The sequence below is a fragment of the Lepisma saccharinum genome, chromosome 24, assembly GCF_977018435.1.
Source record: "Lepisma saccharinum chromosome 24, izLepSacc3.1, whole genome shotgun sequence".
Taxonomy (NCBI): Eukaryota; Metazoa; Arthropoda; class Insecta; order Zygentoma; family Lepismatidae; genus Lepisma; species Lepisma saccharinum.
Window position 1 is genome coordinate 54,629,187 of NC_139252.1, and position 20,512 is coordinate 54,649,698.

Sequence of the window (20,512 nt, forward strand, 5' to 3'; positions counted from 1 at the left end):
CTTGTAGACAATTCATTGCACAACAAAAGCACGTAGCATCACTCACATCTAATCTTATCAGAAACCGTATCAATGTTTATCGAAAGCATTTACAAATATTTTTTTTTCTATCTGGTCCACTTACAATCGGCTCGATCCAAGAAAAAAGCTGCAGGGGGAGAGAAGAGCTGATTTGCAGGTCTATATGAACAATCAACACGTGACAATATAGTTATCCACTTCCTTCCAGGTGAGTTTCATAATTCTTATTAGTTCTGTGCACGATTTCCTAAAGTATGTTAAAATGCGTGTAACTATACCAGCGGACACATGTGCTGCTGCCGCATTCCGAAAAAAATCACCGACTTTATTAATGTCTCGAATTTTATGCATGTAATGAACTGCCAACCAAATCATTACTCAATATCTCAACCAATGAGGGAATCTCTCTCCAATTGCTCAATTGACAAGTAGAGTCCGGATTTGCACGTAATTACAATTTCCCTTTCTAGATACTCGTACATACCTTGAACAGGAAAATGTCAACGAATTATATACATGACATGATTTTCTATTAGTTTTATGTTACATATTTTCACATATTTGCAAGGATATTACATATTTTACATATTTGCTAATTTACTTTACATAAAACAACATATTTCCTTCTTTTTTCCTATCTCTATCCTATATTCTCGATCTCTGAAACATGAGAAAATTTGTAGCTCATGTGATGTCATATTTTCTAATCAACGAGATTGTATAGTGCTAATGGTCACCTAAAATTGACTGCCAAGTCGAAACACAGGCTCAAGAAAGAAAAAGAAAACCGGGAACTGCTAAATATCGAAAGATTCTTGAGTTTCTCCCCCCCCCCCCTTCCCTTCTGGTTACATATTTTCGTTTCCCTTTTACGTTTAGGCAAAGCACCTGGGAACTTGGCATCGGTGGACAAGAAAGCTACTTTCCTGTACGTAGCGAGTTACACAATATGTTCCCATGTACAAAAAAAATACAAAAGTAGCTATGGGTTTTAATTGGATTGTTCTTTCTGTAGACGCTTCATTTTTACAATTTGATTCGAAAGTTAGAAAGAGCTCTCTTACATATTCTACAATTATTTGGGATGTGAAAAGTAATTCATAGTTGATAAAATTGGTTTATTAAATATGTACACTTTGCTGTGCTATTTTGAGTTTATAAATTTGATACAAATTTTAATTTGAACAACTTATGTCCTGAAAATTATGTTGAATATGTTCAAATAAAATAATTATCTGGCAGAATTCTTGAAATTGCTGGATACTCGATTATTAAAAATAATTACATACCTATTCTTTGATACTACATATCTAGCTATATTTTCTTTTTATAATACATATTTATGTACATATTTTATTTATTGTTGTTACATATTTATGTACATATTTTGTACTTTCATATTACATAAAAATTCGGGGGTCTAGTTATAAACAATGAAAGTTAGGATTTTCAAACACATTGTTGATTGATTGATTTTTTAAAATTTAGGTCGCTTTTCTACCAGTTTTGGCTAATCGCAAAGAGTGATATGCATTTGATGACAGAACATACAAATAACATCTATGCCCGGGCCGGGATTCGAACCCGGGACCCCTGCTAATTCGTAACGGACGGCCACAGCTTACTGCATTTTTTTACTTGTGAGAAAAAGAGAATGAACAATGAAGAGCAGCTTTTTATAAAGTCTTGAGCGTGTGGCTATCCCTAAATGACGTCATTTACGGCTTTTCTGTTCCGTTCCCATCTCCGCCTCTTGTCGTGAGTGGAGTCCAATAGTGTGACGTCACAGCAGACAACGCGCTGGGACTGAGTCTAAACAAATAAACACGTGCTTTTCTTCCTATCCATTTCAATGCTATTTTCGTTCGGAAGGGGTAGCTTTAATTATTGTGACAGCAGTTAAGAAACAAAATTCTGATGTGCATCGTACATCAATGTAAACATGAGATTTCGGATAATATGTCTATATATAACATACACCTTACAGATGGAAATGTAAAGAATAAATGGAGTAGGAAATTGAGTATAGCGAATGCTCCAAAAGAAATCTGAGCGAATGGGCGTCGTCGGTTCAATCGCCTGAGGCTGCTGTTTTCCCATCATCCACAGCGGCAGCGTGGTCGACTTGAGATCGGGTGAGGTTCGGGTCGGCTTCGGCTGTGCTCGGAACTGGAATGTTTTCTTACTCCGGTTATTCTTTACCTTATTCTCTGTAAGACATGTGTGATATATATAGTCGTATTCTCCGAAATCTCATCTTTACACTGATGTACGATACGCATCATAATTTTGTTTCATAACTGCTGTCGCAATAATTAAAGCTACCCCTTCCGAATGAAAATAGCATTGAATTGGATGTAAGAACAACACGTTCTCTCCTTGTGTAGACTCAGTTCCAGCTCGTCGTATGCTTGTGACGTCACCACTAATGGACTCCATGGGATTGTTGGCTGCGTCAGACGTTCATAATGGATTTCTTTCTTACGACAATTTGTTTTCATTTCCAGGTCCACAGCAGCAGATAACCGAAATGGCAGACGTCCCAGCGGAACCAGGACCAACGCCTGTTGTTCCCAAGGTCACCTGCAAAGTGTGCACGAGGACTGAGGTTATACCCAAGATCATTGAAGTGGTAAGTCACTTCTCTTAAGACTATTTTGCAAATGTAGGATCATCGGGTCCCGATTCTCCAATCAATGGGGAACAAAATTCTACTTGCATGTATTTATCAAATCTTACACTTAAATATACGAGGATGGTACAGAGGTGAAGCAGATCTCGGTTTAGACTCAAAATTCAAGACCAAGAACTTCCACACTTACCTAGACGTTGTCGAGACTAACCAGACGTCTGTAAAAGAGACTAATTGATTTAGTAATAGACTTAAGAGATTTGATTAATTTATAGATAGGTTAGTTCTTTACTGTTTATTTCAAAGCAGGGTTGTTAAAGGTCCAGTAACCCATAAATTCTAATGGGTTCTCTTGGGTTTCGCTGCAGGACCGGAACATTTTTCTCGCACAATTTAAATTCGGTCCAAGTTGAGTATTGTTTCATTGAAAAAAGGTCCCTGGACCGTATTTAAATTGATCCTGAAAAAAGGTTCCTGGATCGAATTGAAATACTTTACAGATAAAAAAGGTTCTTTAATGTCCAGAACCACGCTTGCTGATTCTCTCTCCTGGACCAGAATTGAATTTATTTAAAATGTAAGTTACAATTCAAAGTTTTTGAAAAAAAAACACCAAAAAAAACAATAGGAATACCATAGCAGATGCCCTTCAAGAAAATAGTAGGCTTTTAAATGTTGATTTGCAGCCCTGAAATATACAGTTGTTTTCCTGGTGAAATTCTAGCCCATTTTGATATGTCGCACGACCCCCTTACCATTGAAATTTCTGAAGTTGAATTCAAGATGGCTGCCGACCATACGGGTGACGTCAATGTGGTTCCCCCTTGGCCTGATAACGATTGGTCATCGCCATTTTCACGTTCCATGCCGCAGTGGCCTTGTACTGGGGGTGTTAAGTGGCTTATTGAGCCATAACTTTGTGGTATTGTTAACTCTGCAACAATTAAAGTTAGGTGAAATCAAATGTCACAGTTGTTTTCCTGGTGAAATTCTAGCCCATTTTGATATGTCGCACGACCCCCTTCCCATTTAAATTTCTGAAGTTGAATTCAAGATGGCGGACATCAAGATGGCTGCCGACCATGCGGGTGACGTCAATGTGGTTCCCCCTTGGCCTGATAACGATTGATCATCGCCATTTTCACGTTCCATGCCGCAGTGGCCTTGTACTGGGGGTGTTAAGTGACTTATTGAGCCATAACTTTGTGGTATTGTTAACTCGGCAACAATTAAAGTTAGGTGAAAACAAATGTCACAGTTGTTTTCCTGGTGAAATTCTAGCCCATTTTGATATGTCGCACGACCCCCTTCCCATTTAAATTTCTGAAGTTGAATTCAAGATGGCGGACATCAAGATGGCTGCCGACCATGCGGATGACGTCAATGTGGTTCCCCCTTGGCCTGATAACGATTGGTCATCGCCATTTTCACGTTCCATGCCGCAGTGGCTTTGTACTGGGGGTGTTAAGTGGCTTATTGAGCCATAACTTTGTGGTATTGTTAACTCTGCAACAATTAAAGTTAGGTGAAAACAAATGTCACAGTTGTTTTCCTGGTGAAATTCTAGCCCATTTTGATATGTCGCACGACCCCCTTCCCATTTAAATTTCTGAAGTTGAATTCAAGATGGCGGACATCAAGATGGCTGCCGACCATGCGGGTGACGTCAATGTGGTTCCCCCTTGGCCTGATAACGATTGGTCATCGCCATTTTCACGTCCCATGCCGCAGTGGCCTTGTACTGGGGGTGTTAAGTGACTTATTGAGCCACCCTGTAGAAGGATCGATTTGATATACAAAACGTAGGTGAGTCAAGCATGATTCAGTTCAACTTACTATTTGTTTTTTCATTGCCTATAAATGTACTTCTTCACCTGTTATTTTAGGCACGAGCCGCTACTGGATTACATATGATATGTATTGTAGTTGTATTATAATTTTGTAATTACTATTCATTATTATTATGTAGGCCTTCTGTCAGTGGAGGATATAGCTACATATATAAAAGTGGGTGTGGGTGTGTATATTTGTTTGTTCCGGCATAACTCTCGAACGCCTGAAGCAATTTCAACCAAACTTGGTACACGTATCGCTTGCAACTTGGAAATAAATACTGTGTGTGTGTGTGGGGGGGGGGTAATTCCGCACAGACAGACATCCGTCACTCTATACAATCCGCAACACGATAGTGTTACTCGGGTTGTCTAACATTCAGGCTGTGTTGCGAATGGAATCCATAGTTTTCGTGACACTCCCAATGCGGTTCAACTCCAAGTTCATCACCTATCGGCATGGGGGGTGAGAGGGAGTGAAAAATAAAATGCCACAAATGACCTAGATTAGTGTCGAATCCATAGTTTTCGGAGTCGCTAAGCGAATTGCTGACATTCACGATCACATTTTACACTATAGTTAGAATTCATTATTTTCCTGTCTAATACAAGATTGGGATAAATAAATACCCGGGCAACACAGTGTAATCAGCTAGTGATAAATAAATAATGGCAGCAATATTTCTCATTCCATTTCAGACACTGGCAGCAATATGCCTGATGCTCCACGCAGTCACGGACAAGTACAGTCCAATCCACGCGACAGAAGGAGTCGCCTCCACAACGTTTGTGGCGTACCTCATCATTCCCGTGGGACTCATCATTGGGATAGGAACCAAGGACCCTGTGCCAATGGTCGTGGTGAGCTAATCAAGTTCTCATCTCTATAAGGGAGCTCACATACCGTAGTAGAACGATATGTGCATGCTGATCAGAAGGGAACATATTTATGAATAAAGCTGAAATCGGTTATATTTTGTATCATGGCATGTAGACTAAAACAATTCAGTTTTTATTTTCCATATCTGTCATTATACAGGGTGAGGCAGTCGAACGGGAAGATTTAAAAAAATCACAAAAAATAGAAAGAGCAAATATTAGTTATTTTTTAACAGGAATGTACTGTACATGAGTGGAAATTACTAGTGTACCTGAAAATTTTTCATTTTTTGAATATGGTGTCAGTAAGATGGCGTCCTTGGTTTTACACACATCTTTCCTGCCTGCCCTCGATGACTAAAAGAAACACTCTTCCAGCTAGATGGTGCAGCTAGCCATACTGCCAGAGTGTCTATGGATGTGCTTAGACTCGCATATCCTGGTGGTGTCATCAGCAGATTCGGCGATATTCCGTGGCCTGCCCGTTCACCCAACTTGCCAACTCCTGGCTTTTTTCTTTGGAGTTACCTCAAATCCAAAGTATTCAAGGACAACCCTCGAAGAACCAGGGATGATTTGAAGCAGCGAATTCGGCAAAAGATCCACAACGTTCCGTTGGAGATGCTACGCAATGTCATGGGCGGATTTACTCTGAGACTCCAACAATCTTACTGACACCATATTAAAAAAAATGAACATTTTTCAGGTACACTAGTAATTTCCACTCATGTACAGTACATTCGTGTTCATAAAATAAATAATATTTGCTCTATTTTTTGTGAAATTTTTAAATCTTCCCGTTTTACTGCCTCGCCCTGTATTAGGTTTTGGTTCATATTTTACATATTTTAGTAACTTTTACATATTATTTCCATATTTCAGAACATCTCTCAACATATACTCCAAGGGTTCCCAAACTCTTTCGTTTGACGGCGCACTTAGCGTTTCAAGATCTATCCGCGGCGCCCAAGTCAGATTGTAGACCTATCTAACACTTGCAACGCTCATTTAGTGTAGTTAGGTTGCTGGCCTTAACGTAAAAAATAAACACATAATTCAAATTCAGAAACATTTTACACATAAAACGTACTAAATAAGCACCTACGTTGGAATACGTGCCACTTCAGTATATGGCGCACACTGATATGCTCCATATTGGCGTAATAATTACATGCCCCCCTGTGAGCGAAAGAGTTGGATGATATTCTTGTGAATAACTGACAAAGTCCAACGTTAACCAACTTTTTTTATACCTTCCATTTGCGTTAACTACAAGTTTTCTTTCATCCGTAAATAACGGTTTTCTTTCTTCTTCTTCTTCTCAATTTTACACCTTTCAACTGTTTGATTTTGCTATTGTAAACCACTTAAAATTATTGTCTATTTACAATTGTTGTCAACAATAGTGAATGAAGGCTCAAGCAATACTTTGGCAACGTAGTTGAGCGCCCGGAAGCAACAATTTTGGCACACCGCTTCTGGTTCCTCTTCACGACAGTCACGGTAATAGTTACAATGCGGAGACTGTACTTTATGTACCTCGAGTAGCCTTATATTATTAAAAAGATAAAATTTTACAATTTTAAGTCCATATATAAGTAGTGTATATTGGTTGTTTCTACGCCACACTTTGTAGGTATGCATTTGTAGCCTCTTTTTTTTTATCAATTGAATATCAGTTTTTGACATATTTTGACAATTTTTTGTCGATGTTTTAGCGTTTAGCGATGTTTTAGTAAAATTTCCCTTTTTTCCCACTCACCTATTCATTTTTTTTTATTACGTGCTAAACTACACGAGAGCCTCTACGTGCTTTGGCCTACTTTAGAGTAGTGGTATTGGACCGGTTCTGCCACCGAAAGTGAGGCTCGGTGAGGCTCGCCTTAATGGTTTTCTCTTGTAAGGCATAAGCCTCATTTTCTCGCAGTGTTGCCAACACCTACCTACACCCCTTCTTCTTCTTACTTGGCAAGGGCTTAGCCAATGTATATACTGGCGTAACATACACACACTGGGTAAGGAGAGCCGGCAATAAACACACACTGCCGTAAAAGAGAGAGAGATGGATGGATGGATGGCAACACAGTATATGTGTGCGTGTGTGTGTATAATATGTAGCATTATTAACTAGAGAGTGTTGGCAAACCACCTACAACTAAAAAAAAAAAAGAGAGAGATGCCAACGTTGCTGTAAGATGAAGAGAGAGAGATTTAAAAGACCTATAGCTGGCAACAGTGGTGAGCGATGTCCTCCCTCTTCTGTGCCTCATTTATTGCGCTGACGATGTTTCACAGCGCAGAAAAGCCGGTACGAGAAAATACACTTTCTCATCCTTGAAGTACGAATGCACCCTATCGTAATTTTTTTTCTAAGTCCCGACTAATGTTTATATATCGTGACTAGTGTTGCCCACGAGACGAGACTTTGGCCTGTCTCGTCTCGTGGAAATGCTGTGAAATGCTGTCTTGTCTCGAAAATATTCGTTTGTCAAAGGGACACATGATCAATCTCGTCTCGTCTCGAATTTTTAAAAGCCTGTCCCGTCTCGTCCCGTGGGCAACACTAATCGTGACCTTTGTAAACCTCTCGGGAACGATGTGATATTTCTGCCACACACACATGCGCGTGTGTGCCTCTCATTATTTCTGTATTGTGACGCAAGCAAACAAACAAAATAATAGTAATTGTTTTTTTTTAGGATTCCTGGCCCCTATAACCCCGCCAGGGTGCGTGGTGCCCAACCAAAAAAATAAAGGTTCTAACGGCTGCGGTTATAGATAACCACACCTCTGTAGAGTTTCACGTGTTGTTTTTTTTTCTCAAAGGTCCTATGAGACACCTCTGTTTGTCAAAAATTCGAGATATTTGCAATTTAACGCTGTGGACTTGGAAAATTTTCGATTCATGAAAGAAATTGGTTCCATGACGACCTATGTTTATTTTGGTATGGGAGGACAGAGGACACCGAGACTCTACCAACGCACTAAACCCGACCTTTCTACGACTATTCGTTCAAAAGTTACGAGTGATCAAAGTTTTGGGGTGGGTGGGTTAACTTCTTACCCCTTGACCCCAGGACCACCAAAACTTGGTACACGTATTCTACACCTCCAAAATCGACAGGGTGGGTATCTAACGATACCGTATGGGGGTGTTTTTCGATATATTTTTTCGATAACTCTTATCATTTTCGAGATATTTGTAATTTAAGATTTTTTTAACGCTGTGGACTTCGAAAATTTTCGATTGATGAAAAAAATTGGTTCCATGACGACCTATGTTCATTTTGGTATGGGAGGACAGAGGACACCGAGACTCGACCGACACACTAAACCCGACAGGTGGGATGCTTCGTTTTTGGCGCAGCTCTTTGACCTACTTTTGAAATGACTTACGACATTTTCCTATAAGGCTGTCTCCCCTTACGATGTTTTCCTGTAAGGCAGAGATCGTCTGTCAATGAGCCCTCAGTGTAATCTACTACGACCTAATACTAACTTTTTCTTTTTACGTTTCGCAGCTGTTTTATTGTAGTGACGAACTAAAAGAGCGGAGAAAAGGCTCTGAAAGGTGAGTGTAAAAAAAAACGTACTTTCAAGTATGCATGCTCCAGTAATGTAACTTTCTAAAAACATGTGCCGTCCATGTTTGTATATCGTGAGGCGTTTCTGCGATGATGGCCTTCATATGCGGCTGTGAATGAAGTTCTACTCTTAGAAGCAATAATGCTGTAACGCGGAAGAAAGGATATAGGATTCTTGCAGTGATATGGCTGCATCAAAACAACTGCTTTTTTTATTCACCAGTTCCATCTGTTTCTGCGGTGATGTGATTATTAAGTCATCCAACAACAGCTCTTAATAATGGTCGCGGATTGCTGTATCCAGATTGTCGTTGCATCTGCGGAAATATATAGATACTCAATCTCTCGTAAACATTCTGTACAACTAAATTACGTTCAATTCGTCCTCTTTATTTCTCAAAATTAAATTTCTGTATGCATCTCGTAAGGAAATGTGAGTCCATATAAAATGTTCAATTTCATCCATCCATCTAATTGGTAAATAACCTCTGGATATTTATTCTTCTTCTATTCCTTGGAGAATGGATTCCCAGGACCAGTTTCAAAACGACGTGCTACATGCTCAAAGTATTGTAAAATCTGATGACAGCAAACTGTCTAGAACCTTTCTTGAATACACAATTCATTTCAAATCGTTCGTCAGTTCTTTCAAACGTCTAATAGATTCGTAGCATTCGCAACCAGCACCACCTTTTCGAAGGCACCGATTTTTTGGTCTGATGCCTTTATTGTCCATGATTCAACACCGTGCATGAGAGGGCATCCCCGATTGCCTTGTAATCAAGGGGTCCTGGGTTCGATACCCGGTGGAGGCACTTAGTTGTTCGGATCCTACTTTAAATTGTAGTCCCGATTAGCCTTTCTGTACCAGTCGACCTCGTGACGTAGTGGTTAGCACCAATTAATTGATTTAGTTTATTTTACTTTTTTTCCGCCACTTTTGGCTAAACGCGAAGATGAGTATGTGATGATGATGAAATTAATGAAGGGACACCACAAATAACACCCATGCCCAGGCCAGGATTTGAACCTGGGACCCCTGCCTCAACGCTGTTGATTTCCGTTTCAGTGGTTAGCACATGATAACTTATTTGAACCAGTTTAAAAAATTCAAATAGTTAGGAGTAATATTAACGAATGAAAATTATATTAAAGAGGATATAAAATAAAAAAGTAGGCTTAATAATTTAGGAAATGTATGTTACTTCTCTCTAAGAAACTTATAGTTAAAATATAAAAAACAGTAATTTTGCCTGTAGTATTATATGGATGTGAAACTTGGTCTGTCATATTGAAAGAGGAACATAAATTGAGAGTATTTGAAAATAAGATTGTTAGGAAAATATTTGGATCTAAAAGGGGTGAGAAGATAGGTGAGTGGAGAAGGTTACATAATTTAGAACTACATAATTTATATTCATGTCCAGATATTATTAGATTAATTAAATCAAGAAGACTTAGGTGGACAGGTCATGTGGCATGAATGGGAGAGGAAAAAGGAGTTTACAGGATTCTTGTTGGGAGACCTGATGGTAAGAGACCTGTAGGAAAATTAAAACGAAGATGGAAGGACAATATTTGGGATGGACCTAACGGAAATTTTGGTAGAGATGGAAAAAAGTATATAGATTTTTCTCAAGATAGGGAACGGATGGAAGGCCTGTGTTGATGCAACCATGAACCTTTGGGTTTGAGAAGGCTAGAGAGTTAGTTAGTTAGTTATGAAAGCACATGCCACAATAAAAAAATACAATCCCTGGCAAAAAATGAATTTTAAAAAAATGAAATTTATTTCCATATAATGAACTTCAACCTATACAATTGAACATTTTTTTTTAATTTTGCAGGATTTAAATGAAACAGACGTAAATAAGAATTGGGAACACGTACGTAATGCAATAGAATCAGCAGTTAAATAAAGTATAAATCAAGAAAAAGTAAGCCATGGTTCGCATAACCTAATAGAAATAGATTGATTGATTTAAGTCCACTTTATGCACAGTAAGGCTAATCGGGCCTGGACCTGTAGTTTAAAGTGGGATCCCAACCACTACATGCCTCCACCAGCGATCGAACCCGGGGATACCTTGATTACAAGGCGACGACGCTACCACTGCGCCATCGGGGAGGCACTAATAGAAATAGACTTAGGCGGTTAAAGAACAGCAAGTTTAGAAGATTACTTGAAAAGTAAAATTAACGAAATTGAAAAAAAAAGTATCAGAGGTGCAAATGAATTGACAGAGGGGTGGCAACCTAAAGTAAACTTGATAAAAAAATGACTGACTATTTTAAATAGATGGAAGAACTACTTTAATGGCGTTTTAAATGTTCATGTAGGAGATAAATCAGAAATAAATTAAGTACGCACAGCAGAACCTAATTTGATTGAAGTTAAAGATTCCAAAGAGATAAATTAGTCGAGAAGAAACTTGTTAATATGTCTGACAAATGTACAATTCATGATGGATTAAAAAAAAAAAGAAGATGCATTATCTCCATTGCTCTTTTAATTTTGCCTTGGAATATGCTTCTAGGAAGCTAAAAGAAACTAACGAAGTAGTTTTAGCATATGCAGATGATGTAGACTTACTGGGGAATGATGTAAATACAAATTAAGAATAATGCTAAAATATTTTTTTTCAAAGCAGCTAAAGAGAGATAGGTTTTAGAAGTTAGCAATGTGAAATCTAAAGATATTTGCTTACAGGCCGAAACCAAGTGATAACAACTTGTTTGAACCAGTTTTTCCAAATCCAAAATACTTGGGAGTAATACTAACAAATGAAAATGATATTAAAGAGGAAATGAAAAGAAGGCTTAATTCGTGTTACTTTTCTCTGTCTCCTCGTTTCATATCTAAGGAACTAAAAAAAATTTAAAAAATATATAAATAGATCTTGCTCAGAATAAAGACAAATCGAACTGCAAATACTTGAAAGTGCGTTTTTTTTTACACTCACCTTTCAGAGCCTTTTCTCCGCTCTTTTAGTTCGTCACTACAATAAAACAGCTGCGAAACGTAAAAAGAAAAAGTTAGTATTAGGTCGTAGTAGATTACACTGAGGGCTCATTGACAGACGATCTCTGCCTTACAGGAAAACATCGTAAGGGGAGACAGCCTTATAGGAAAATGTCGTAAGTCATTTCAAAAGTAGGTCAAAGAGCTGCGCCAAAAACGAAGCATCCCACCTGTCGGGTTTAGTGTGTCGGTCGAGTCTCGGTGTCCTCTGTCCTCCCATACCAAAATGAACATAGGTCGTCATGGAACCAATTTTTTTCATCAATCGAAAATTTTCTAAGTCCACAGCGTTAAAAAAATCTTAAATTACAAATATCTCGAAAATGATAAGAGTTATCGAAAAAATATATCGAAAAACACCCCCATACGGTATCGTCAGATACCCACCCTGTCGATTTTGGAGGTGTAGAATACGTGTACCAAGTTTTGGTGGTCCTGGGGTCAAGGGGTAAGAAGTTAACCCACCCACCCCAAAACTTTGATCACTCGTAACTTTTGAACGAATAGTCGTAGAAAGGTCGGGTTTAGTGCGTTGGTAGAGTCTCGGTGTCCTCTGTCCTCCCATACCAAAATAAACATAGGTCGTCATGGAACCAATTTCTTTCATGAATCGAAAATTTTCCAAGTCCACAGCGTTAAATTGCAAATATCTCGAATTTTTGACAAACAGAGGTGTCTCATAGGACCTTTGAGGAAAAAAACAACACGTGAAACTCTACAGAGGTGTGGTTATCTATAACCGCAGCCGTTAGAACCTTAATTTTTTTGGTTGGGCACCACGCACCCTGGCGGGGTTATAGGGGCCAGGAATCCTAAAAAAAAAACAATTATTATTATTTTGTTTGTTTGCTTGCGTCACAATACAGAAATAATGAGAGGCACACACGCGCATGTGTGTGTGGCAGAAATATCACATCGTTCCCGAGAGGTTTACAAAGGTCACGATATATAAACATTGGTCGGGACTTAGAAAAAAATTACGATAAGGTGCATTCGTACTTCAAGGATGAGAAAGTGTATTTTCTCGTACCGGCTTTTCTGTGTTGCCATCCATCCATCTCTCTCTCTTTTACGGCATGTGTGTTTATTGCCGGCTCTCCTTGCCCAGTGTGTGTATGTTACGCCAGTATATACATTGGCTAAGCCCTTGCCAAGTAAGAAGAAGAAGGGGTGTAGGTAGGTGTTGGCAACACTGCGAGAAAATGAGGCTTATGCCTTACAAGAGAAAACCATTAAGGCGAGCCTCACCGAGCCTCACTTTCGGTTGCAGAACCGGTCCAATACCACTACTCTAAAGTAGGCCAAAGCACGTAGAGGCTCTCGTGTAGTTTAGCACGTAATAAAAAAAATGAATAGGTGAGTGGGAAAAAAGGGAAATTTTACAAAAAACATCGCTAAACGCTAAAACATCGACAAAAAATTGTCAAAATATGTCAAAAACTGGTATTCAATTGATAAAAAAAAGAGGCTACAAATGCATACCTACAAAGTGTGAGTGGGAAAAAAGGGAAATTTTACTAAAACATCGCTAAACGCTAAAACATCGACAAAAAATTGTCAAAATATGTCAAAAACTGATATTCAATTGATAAAAAAAAAGAGGCTACAAATGCATACCTACAAAGTGTGGCGTAGAAACAACCAATATACACTACTTATATAACTCCATATTTTGAAGAAAATAACAATATATATTTACATATTTAGCACATTTTTACTACATATAAATCCTTTCCGTGCTGATCAGTTTTTAAATACAGAAAGCAAATGAATGCATTCACATAGGTTCGTTGTACTTTAGTCCTTCAGTGTGAGAGCTCCTTACATGCTATTCTTCCGAAAACTTGTTCATTTCATCAGTCAATCAAATTAAATGTATTTAGAAAGTTTTAGGAAGAAATGTTTAAATGGTACACAAGAACTTATGAGCACTGTTGCTTCTATTTCCAAAACGTTCCTTCACTCTGACCTTGGCCTCTACAATTTATAATAATCATGATGTGATCATTAAGAATGCTAGATCATTTCAGGAAATGACATGGCAAAACCGTGTAATCTAAAGTGATTGATCTTTGTTAGCAGTTACAGATAAAAATATCGTTTATAAACTTCTCCTAACGAACACCTCTGTATAGCGGACACCTCTAAATTAAAGGCATTTTTAAATTTCCAGGCAGAAATACATAGGGTTTAATTATAACACCATTAAGCCTTGTTTCCATGATATGAAAAACTCAATATGCTGACCAAGGCAGAAAATTCATTTTATTTTAAAGCATAAAACGTTTCAACCTTCTAGCAAGGTCTTCTTCATTTGTACTGGGTAGGGTACAGAGTCTGAAGAAGACCTTGCCAGAAGGTTGAAACGTTACGTTTAGTTTATGTTTTAAAATGAAATAAATTTTCTGCCTTGGTCAGCATATTGAGGGTTTAATGGCAATATTATTTCTCAATAACGGACATTCTTAACCCTAGCAGGACCAAGGTTTGATCTGTTACATGCTGGACTAAGGGTGGCATTTTGTGCCACTTTACTATTCCGCTACATTTGTTAGTTATTTTGCACTACTAGTATGTTTTGTTTAATATAAGTCATAGTTTGTATATTTTTAATGTATGTTAAGTATTTTTTATTTGGAAATGTACATCTGCATATTTATTATTAACAATAATAGAATAAACATTATAACATTATGACACATTTCAGCTCTACATTGTCAGTAAATTACAGTTCCTCAGAATTACTCACTATTATTAGAAATTACACAGTTGTCACAGATCTGAACTTTCATGCAGTGTCTTCCACAGACACATTTACCACAGTCATTGCATGAAATTGTAGTTCGTGAGAGTTTGTTTCTTCTTTCTCCATTGGAAATGCAAATGTAACACCTATTTCCTTTTCTCGAAGCAGTTGCATAAGTAGATATATCTATGGGATTGTCAACCGTTGACCAAATTTTCCTTTGAAGAAAGTTTTCCATTTCCGTACCTGTATTTGCATTCAATCCCTCAATGTTCTTTGCTCCATCTGCTACATGTGCCTCAATCAACTTGAGTTTAAAAATTAAAATGGATAAAATTTTCTCTTGAATTTTAGCAAATATGAAAATACACATCTGAATTGACAATAAACAGGATTTTTAATTCAATTGCTCAAGGCAGTTTCGATTACCAACACAAAAAATTCAAAAGTGGTACTTTATGCCACACCTTGGTCCTGATAGGGTTAATAACGGACGCGGACACTGAAAACCAGTAGCGTACGCAGGATTTCATCAAGGGGGGTGTTATTTCGAAAACTTTCTACAAATTCACATTACCATTGTTTTATTATACTTTAATTAATAATAATAATAAATTAATTAATAATTCTTATAATTAATTAACTAATTAGTTTAATTACTACTAATAATTACTACTAATGCAGCTACTATTTATGAAAGAAATAGAACAAAATTACATTTATTTTGTTTCTTTGTTACAAAATAATTCCCTAGTCAACGGTTATTTGTATATGATAAGTGAGACATTTTAAGTGTGAAGAAAATCCATAAAAACAAGCAAATATATTAAATTTATTGAAATAATCAAAATATAAAACTCATTCAAGGAGCCGCGGTGGTCTAGCCTGACAACCTCGTGGGAGATCCGGGTTCGATTCCCGGAATTGGTTGGAATTTATCCATCCTTGTCTCCGCACCCAGCCTCATAGCAATGGGTACCTGAGAGAAAAACCCTGCGGGATGAAGGCTGCCGGAGCATGGTGCTGATCACATCACCTGCAAAATAGTTCGAGATCGAGAATCTTTGGGGCCCACCACACCACTACGTGTGCCTTCATGGCACAGTGCTATATGCACGGGGGAATTTACATTATCTTTACATATGGAACTCGACCAGGATGATGAAGCACGAGAATACATGTTGCTAAATTCCACTGAGTCTATGTTTTCGTTGAAAAGTAAGTTTATAGACATTCCAACACATTTATCACTTCTAGGTGATTCACAAAGCACTTGTTCAACATTATTTAATGATGTGGATATAGACTCAGCATCACTTGAGAGTTCACAAGGGGATGTGAAATCAGTACCGGGAAGAACGTTTCCAATAAGGACGAAGCAAGGAATTTTCACAATTCTCGCGAAAGTCACTGCGCGAGTTTTTGCAAAAAAAAATGCAAAATTGAACTTTGCGGCCCCTTAGATTGTGTTTGGAATGTTGTGCTTTTCTACATGCTGCATGGAAATAATAATTCAAATTATTATTATTATTATTATTATTATTATTACTGTCGCAGATCTTTGACTGTGACAAATTAGCCATTTTTAATTTTTTTACAGCATTTTCCATAATATTTCAAAAGCTCAAGGGGGGGGGGGGTTTAAACCCGGTAACCCCCCCCTTGCGTACGCCACTGCTGAAAACTACCTCCCCAACGCAAATACAACTTCTTAATAACGCACAGCCTGAAAGAAAACGGTCGCAATTCCTGGAATTCGACAACAATGGTCAGTATTTCGAACTAGCGCATATTGTTTCATGTTACACCGAACGTATTTCTTTTTAAAAGTGCAGACAGTAGACAGTATTCTTTGTGGTTATCTTGCGAATTGGGTGTCACTCTTCTGGTACGTATTTTCTTTTTTGAAATATGTAATGTGTGTAGGGATACTTTAGTAAATTTAAATTGACCGATGTAGTACAGTATTTTGTTCCTTGAATGCAGGGGGGAAAAATATTATGTTCGTAAAGTACGTACTGTAATATGCTTATTGCCGGCCCCCGTGGCGGAGTGGTTAACACATCGCGCTACGACGCCGGGGGTCCTGGGTTCGAATCCTGGTCTGGGCATGGATGTTTGCGAGTGTCCATTCATCAATTTAATCATATCATCACTCATCCCCATCTTCGCAAATTAGCCAAAAGTGGCACAAAAAGCGAAGTAAAATAAAGCAAGTCAATCAATCAATGTAATATGCTTATCCTATTGTGTAACATCCTACACTTTTTTCTGAATAGCGGACACTTCTTAAATAACGGACATTTATTTTCCCCCAGGCCTGTCCGTTATTGAGAGGTTTTACTGTATATCATTTCCTTTATGAGTTCTAACGTTGGTAACACTTTCGTATAGCGGAGACGGATTTCTTACTTTTTACGTTGTTGAAGTTCGAGAATGTACTTTTAATCCATTTTAATGCGAATTCATGCGTTTTTCTGCGAAAATCTCTCTCCGACACGCTATTGCTGCTGCCGCCATTTGCTTTCTGCACGAGAGCACAATATTCCATGTGTTAGATGACGTAAACCCCGTAGTCAGCGTTTCAAACCACGTCCTGCTTTCGCTATAAGATGACGTGTCGAGTATTTTTAATTTTCTTTAATTTTCTTAAACTATGCTTGCCTAACCTAACGGGGAAATGGTTTGTGGGGCTAACGTCAATGGTTTGCGAGGTATTAGCATAATTTCAAATCCGGGCACGAAAGTAGGTATTTTTCGGTGAACAAGGTTGCAGCACTGCATGCACACTCCAAATCGACAAAACACTGGCACAACGTGCGATGAACGGGTACGCTATCCCCATATTGTGTGTGGAAGAGCAGTAAGTACTCGTTAATGTAAGAAATATACATTATTTTCGTTAAAAATTCATTATTTCACATAAAGAAATGTTCCGCAATGCAGAATAGTACGTTAGCAATGTAAAAAAGTGCGAAATAAATTATTTATAGGTGTCTCACCAATACGAAAGTAGTACCCTGACGTTTTCTGCTACCAACCGCTAATCCATGTACACTGTCCCGGGAATCTCTGGAGCACGCGAAAGAAAGCAAATCTCTCGCCCAATGAACGCGTGAGAGTGTATGGAGGGGAAAACGCGACTGCAGCTACCACAAGTTTGCAACAGCGCGCGCTGCTATGCTCCACCCACTCGCTTTATCTCCTTCTTTCATCGCATTCTCTACAGTTATGCGCGGTCTTGCTCCACATATTCCCATTTATATATATATATATATATATATATATATATATATGCTATACTGAACGCAACTCCAACTAGCGGTTGGAAAACAGCGAATCAGCGATCAGTTGAATTTTCTTAGATTGAGATCGGGCATTTTCGAGTCACAAGGTACCGAACGTTGTTCGCCGGACGAAACAAATGAGCGTTAGATACACCACATGTTGCCAAATGTACCGTAAAACGAGAAAGAGTATTCTCAGGCAACGATATTGTCATCACCAGAAATCAGCGGGGGTTAATGGTACACTGCACACGCGGTCCTGAACGATGAAGCTTCCGGAACGACCACCCACAGGCCAGAATGAAGGCGGACACACAGTCATATGAAGACAACTAGCAAAAACAGAAGTACGCTTGGCAACGTTGCTTCGGGAGAGCGATGTGATCCCTTCAGTTTCTACTTCGCAACTGAGTTTGTTGACACACATCAGACCACACGCCCCCGAAAATGATTGAGGGCCAGAAATAACCTTCAAGCTTAGTTTCATCACAAGTATCAAGATTCTCGTGCATTCCCATTTCGCCTAATCTCTGCCCAAAGGATCTCAAGATTCCCTTCTGTGGCAGCATGGTCACGTACTTATGGTGTGGGTAAAATATTTAAGGTTTTCTGTATATAGCCAAGTAGAACTTTGATTCTAAAAATACAACAGAAAAATTAACACAAAATTCACGCGGTGCTGCAAGCCCGTTCTGAAGCCTTCTTTTTTCATTTCAGGAACTGGTGTACAATATCCTGGGATGCTTGCTGTTCTTCATATCCGGAGGGGTGCTTCTAGGGGTGGACGCACCACACTACCCCAACACGCAGCAAACGCTGCAGGCCTGCGGGTCCCTGGCCATCATCAATGGATTCGTCCTCATCGGTGACGTCGTCATGGTCTTCATGGGGAGGAGACAAGATACAGTCGTGTCCGAATTCAAGTGAATCGCTGTCCAAATCGATTCGTGCAAGCTTCTCCCTGTTCCCGACCTGGCACTTGCTCAAGAACAGCGCCTTCATTTGGTTATTGTGTCACTCGAACCCGGCCTGTCTAACCCGTCTACATGGTGATATAGATGAGGGAACACGCATCCAATTTCGCCGGCAAGCGGTGCGTTTCCAGCTGTTACACGGGCCGCGTCCAAGTGGCACAATAACCAAATGAAGACACCTTTAAGGCCATCGCTGTAAGTCCATGTTTGCCTACACTCTACGTGTAGACAATGTAGACAACATGGCGACGAGCGTGAGCTTAACAATGGACGATGTAGAAATTCAATAGACTTATCCCGAGTTTCAATTGTTGTAGAAGTGTGAGCAGAACTTTGTATTCTTCTTCACAAACAATGTTCTAGTAAGTGACAAACGTAATACATAAACAATACTCGTGACTGGTTGAAAAAATACTACTTTTGTTTCACGATTGTCATGTTTTTGTTATCTGCATTTTACACATTGTAAAAAGTTTGTTTAGAAGAATAAAAAAATAGTTTCTCATAACAGGGCCCGAATTTTGATGACCTCACAATCTTTGAAAAATGATCTTTAAAATGACAACAAAAATCCTGTAAAATGACCTAAAATCTTTGAAAAATTACCCAAAAATTCGTACAAAACTCAATCTTCTTATTGAAATCCAATATATATAAAGCCCCAATCCCACCACTCACTCACTGACTCAGTGACATAAATGTTCTCCATGAAGGAAGCCCCGGAGGCGAAAAATGCCCGATTACGACCCCCCATGAAATCGTCCCAAAAGGCCGAGAAAATTAAAAAATCGCTCAATCGGCCCTTCCTTAAGGGTGAAAATGCCCTTTTTTCACGTCCTTAGCAACCGTTGATAAGGGTATTTTTTGCAGCACACATTGTTTCCTTCAATTCTGAATTGTGTAGCTATATACATTATATTTCTCACAGATCTACAACACACAGATGAATCAACTCCTGGTTCAAAAAGGTGCCTCAAACAAGGGTGACATCTATATAAGGAGTTTCAGCCCAGACACAATTACTTACGTATATATTGGTAAACTCAATACGAAAATATCTACATCGTGCTTGTTTCAACTAAATGTTTAGGGGGTATAATGACATGCAATTCCTTAGAGCTTGCCGTGCTTGTTGTTCACCATGGAAACGGACGTTGCTAGGGAAGTTAAAGAAAGTTTATTTTCACCCCGAATGCTACTGTAAGAGAATTAAGCTAGAGTTTTCGATTGATTGATTGATTTGGTGTTTTAAGTCCACTTTGTGCACAGTATTAGAGTTTTCGAATTTTAAAATGTGAGCATCAGAATTCATTGCAGAGGAGAGATAGAAATTTGCGAAGAATGAAGGAAAACATTTCTTTATTTCAATTATGTTTAAAAATGTAAAACTGACTACAGAAGTAAAATGTTACTTTTCCAATTTAGTGTCGCTATTGAATTCGTTTACATAAAACATCTAACTAACTATCCTGAAACTGTTATTACTTACCCAGCTTATTATTAAGAAAGAAACCAATAATATTTTCATTATTTGT

At 38.5% G+C, this 20,512-nt stretch overlaps 2 protein-coding genes across 2 annotated transcripts in view; one reads left to right on the forward strand and one right to left on the reverse strand.

The window, feature by feature from the left end:
• Positions 1 to 20,512, reverse strand: part of Adsl (adenylosuccinate lyase) — a 521,028-nt gene that overhangs the window by 366,266 nt on the left and 134,250 nt on the right. The window lies entirely within an intron of this gene.
• LOC145978075 (uncharacterized) lies at positions 121 to 19,715 on the forward strand. Its single transcript, XM_083110489.1, has 4 exons — positions 121 to 229; positions 2,529 to 2,653; positions 5,185 to 5,346; positions 18,721 to 19,715. The coding sequence occupies exons 2-4, from the start codon at positions 2,552 to 2,554 to the stop codon at positions 18,928 to 18,930; spliced, it is 474 nt and encodes a 157-aa protein (XP_082966615.1). The 5' UTR covers positions 121 to 229; positions 2,529 to 2,551; the 3' UTR covers positions 18,931 to 19,715.